Below are 4,176 nucleotides of genomic sequence, written 5' to 3' on the forward strand. Positions count from 1 at the left end.
ATGAAGATCTTCGTAGCTGAAATAGCGGTACTAGCGATTTTGGTCCTCGGCGCAAGGCTAGGTTCCAGCACCCTGCTAACGAATGATTGCGGGACAACGAGGCACCCATCGAGAATTCGGCGGGTTGTTGGAGGTAGAGATGCGGACAGGTTCGGCAACCCCTGGATGGCCATGGTGCTTTATGACTATACCTTCTGCGGCGGTTCGCTTATCACTCGTCGTATGTAGTCCTGCCAAAAGTTTTTCCTTCACTTTCATCTATACTATCAGTGTTTTTGCAGTTTTTGTCCTGACCTCAGCGATTTGCGTCTCATCGCGTCCCCAGTATGAGCTCAATATTTTTTTGGAATTTTTTACTGAAGCTCTTGTTTTTTAGACAAGTGATCTTGGGCGAATACGACACGAACTGCACTTCTGTGGATTGCACGTCCATCCGCCAAGTTATTGATATCGATGAGCGGATTATCCATGACCAATTTGACTTCAAAAACTTCAAAGTTAATAATATTGCGCTGCTTCGGTTGGCACAGAAGGTGTCGATCTCAGGTAACTATAGGACATGATATGATCTTCAGTGACCACCAAAACAATCTTTTGTAGACTATGTCAGGCCAATTTGCCTGTTCGTCGATCGCCAAGTGGGTCGTGGTATTAAATATTTCACTGCCACCGGTTGGGGCGCTACCAACCAGCATGAACGCAGCACCATTTTACAGAAAGTCACTTTGAGTAGATTTAATAGAGAGTATTGTGAAGGCATTTTTAAGGAGAACATGGATGCATCCCTGTTATGTGTTGGTGGTCCAAGAAAGGACACTTGTAAGGGGGATATTGGAGGCCCGCTGAGCGTAAAGTTGAGGATCGATGGTGAGGGCAAGTGGAATAGTAAATCTCGGACTTTCCTCATCGGCATGACCACCTATGGTATTTCTGTTTGTAGTGGTATCAGTGCTTACACAAATGTTGAGCACCACGTGGATTGGATTGTACAATCCATCAACAGAAGCAATGAGCTTGCGTCGCAAACGACGAAAATTGCCAAAGACCTTATAAGTTAATTAAGACCTCACACAACGAATTTGTATTTCTTTCCATGATACATGTAAACTGTTTTTGTATATTAAATGTTATTAATGGGGTATACTTTTTTGTTTCGCAAGCCACTCACGATCGCATTCCTCGCGCCCACACGCTCCCACACGCCCAGAAGGCCAACTGCATTTGGGCAGCAGCTCGTGGTCCTCCCAATGAAGACGGGGCGTGGCGCGCGGGAGGCGGTGGAACAGTGGAGCGGCTCTCGTATCGAAAAGCCAAAAAGTAAAAATGGCCCCCAGCGAATGTTGCAAGCAGCAACAGAGATAAGCAGCCGACTGCGGCAACTTAACATTTCGGGTGGGGGCGAGGATGCTGGGGATCTGAGTCGCACGGCGAGGGATGCGGCGGGATCCGGGGGGATCCGGGGAGATGGGCAAACCAATTTCATACTTGGCCCAATGTTTAAACTCTTCAATTGGCTGAAAGCGTTTTTCTCTGTGTGCGCTATCTAAATGTGGCACGATTATTGTTATTATTGCTGTTGTTTTACAGCGCTCGCAGGCGTCCACGGCCAGTTAGTTGGCCCAGCTATTTATTTGCATATGCATTTTGCCATCCAAATCTAGAATTTATTAGCAATCGCAATGCAACAGCAGGGCCAATCTCCAGCAGCCACACAACAACAGGTAAGTGAACTGCCAAGACCCTGCAGTCATCTATTCTCATTCTTATTACTCACAAATGGCACACGTTGCGAAGGCATCAGGACTTTTGTCAACGCGAATGCAATTGCAGTGCGGCGAAATGTTGCAAAATAAACGAAAATAAGGGAACAAGTGAAGTAAACTGTGCTGTGTGGTCATACGACTAACAGATACCCAGGGGTAAAGGTACTTAGTAAGTGTACTAACATGTACATATATGTGCATATGGTAGTTTGATTCAAAGCCATTGAATACTGTGATATAAAGAAACTGTATAGGTAGACTCTACTCTGATCCAGCATACCCTTGACCCCGGGCCAAAGTGATGGGTATGCGGGGAAACAGAGAGACTTGGCGGTCATATAAGAACACCAAGAGGAGCAACAACAAAGGCGAGTACCGCTGGCGATGGAGAAATAAGAGCGGCGGCAACAACAACAAATTGGAATATAAGGCCAGCGGGCATAACGGTGTTCATAATAATGATGGCGTGGTCTCTGAAAAGAACCATGATGGAGGAGCAACCGCAGCGGAATCGGCAGCAGGAGGATGGGCCAGATGGGGCAGATGGAGGAGCCAGGAGCCAGGAGCAGGCCGGGAGACCAGGCCGAGGCCGAGGCAAGGACAACATGGCCGCAACATAATGAAAACGAAGGGAATTTTCAGTTCGCGAACTCGGCGTCAAGGATGCTGCGAAAGAGGGAAAGGAAGGGGAAGGGGAGAGAGGGGATGGCAGCCACGGGGGGAAGCGGGGATCGTAGAACGGGGGCAACGACGCACGAAACCGCACAAAATGCCCGCTGGCCATTGCAAGTTCTCAAGTGCTTCCGGCTGAGAGGTTGCCTACCCAGAACCGCAACGTGAACGAGGACGGCGCCGGGAAGGGGGCACCACTACTAACCCTCGTGCCCACCCACCGGTTTCCGATTCATCCACTCGCCCACCTTGTGCACTGAGCCAAAAGATATCCACTGCACTGACAGGGCACGAATATATATTTATTCGTTAGAATCATTTTGTGTTACAGGAATTAAGATCTACATAGTTTCATCATTCACAATAGGACTCCTTACTTATGCCATTGTAAAAATAATTGTTGTTTTTCTCAGTGCAGCCTACCTACCAATATTGTCATGTGCTTTTCTTTCGCCAATGCAGGAGGAAAGGCTGGAGGTTGGGGAAAACTCCTGGTTGACTGCCACTAACCATTGAGCTTCATCAGCAGCCACCGACGATGGCGACGATGGCGATGATGATGATGATGATGATGACGACTACGACTACGACGTCGTCATCATGGGACGGAAATGAGTGAAGCGTGACATTTGCTGCTCCTGCGATGTCACGCTACGCTGCTCAACGGCCCTGCTCCACCTGCTCCTTCCTTATCCTTATCCCTTTCTCATCCGCTGAGCCTGTCCTTTTCCGCTACCGCTTCCCTTTCCACTCCCGCCGCATTTCCACATGTGAGCCGCGGGCCAGGCAAAAGGAAACTCCTCGTATAACGCAAATTAAAAATCGCACTGCGACTGCAAGACATCCCGGTAATGGGAAACTAGCGTGTAAATATGTGAGCTGCTGAGGAGAAGTCCTTGCGCCAGCCGGCTCACCATGCGCCTAAGAGTATGCAGCACTCTTTTAATTAGCACTTACTATTGGACTTTAATGGCACGCCCACACCACTGTCAATTTTATTGTTTTTCTTCTTTTTTTATTTTCGACCTCTTTAAACATAGCAAATAATGTGGCAAATGCCCGGCAGCAATGGTTAGATTTCGACATCAAAACAAATGCATAACAAAAGGTGTAGCACACATATCATGCATATTTTGAGAAGAATTGCCTCCAACGCGCTGCTGTCCAACTTTCCCTGGTCAACTTGTGTGTGTGCCTGTGGTGTGCGTGTGTGTGTGTGTGAGGGAGGAGGCAGGGGTAAGGTTACACCCGCCCCCTGTTCGTTGCCGCAATCAACCTTTGGCAGCGACTCGCGTTTTTGACTTGCCAGCGGCCAAATATCGATGTAAAGAATTAAAAACATAGGTACATGCGTACTGAGGCCGGTGGATTGTCCCGCGGGCGAAGTGGGCGTTGGCGGGTGGGGCGTGGCCTAAACTGGGCGAACAGCAGATACAATAAAACATGCAAATATGCGCCCAAGGACATTGCAGCAACAACAACCAGAACGGCAGACACAGTCAAAACAGCGGGAGAGCGCCAAAGAACGCAGCCCAAACATCAAACACACACGGAGAATGGATAATGGAGAAGGTCCTTTGGTGGCGGCATGACCGCAGGTGTATACGTAATACATACACATGCGGATGGATGTGTGGCAGATACCAAAGGGTATAAAGTTTATTTAGCTTTAGACGAAATTAAAGGCCTTTGTATATTAAGTAACCCACGTGGAAGGCATTCGTCCACATACATAAATGCA

At 48.3% G+C, this 4,176-nt stretch overlaps 1 protein-coding gene across 1 annotated transcript; it reads left to right on the top strand.

The window, feature by feature from the left end:
- LOC117137077 (spaetzle-processing enzyme) lies at positions 1-1,097 on the top strand. Its single transcript, XM_033298305.1, has 4 exons — positions 1-220; positions 282-324; positions 377-546; positions 601-1,097. The coding sequence occupies exons 1-4, from the start codon at positions 1-3 to the stop codon at positions 1,056-1,058; spliced, it is 891 nt and encodes a 296-aa protein (XP_033154196.1). The 3' UTR covers positions 1,059-1,097.
- The last annotated feature ends 3,079 nt before the right edge of the window (positions 1,098-4,176 follow it).

This window comes from Drosophila mauritiana, chromosome 2R (assembly GCF_004382145.1).
Source record: "Drosophila mauritiana strain mau12 chromosome 2R, ASM438214v1, whole genome shotgun sequence".
In the NCBI taxonomy this organism is placed as follows: Eukaryota; Metazoa; Arthropoda; class Insecta; order Diptera; family Drosophilidae; genus Drosophila; species Drosophila mauritiana.

Coding starts and splice junctions, on each gene's coding strand:
- LOC117137077 (XM_033298305.1), top strand. CDS start 1: ATGAAGATCTTCGTAGCTGAAATAGCGGTACTAGCGATTTTGGTCCTC. Junction 221..281: donor CGGTTCGCTTATCACTCGTC/GTATGTAGTCCT, acceptor GTGTTTTTGCAG/TTTTTGTCCTGACCTCAGCG. Junction 325..376: donor TGCGTCTCATCGCGTCCCCA/GTATGAGCTCAA, acceptor CTTGTTTTTTAG/ACAAGTGATCTTGGGCGAAT.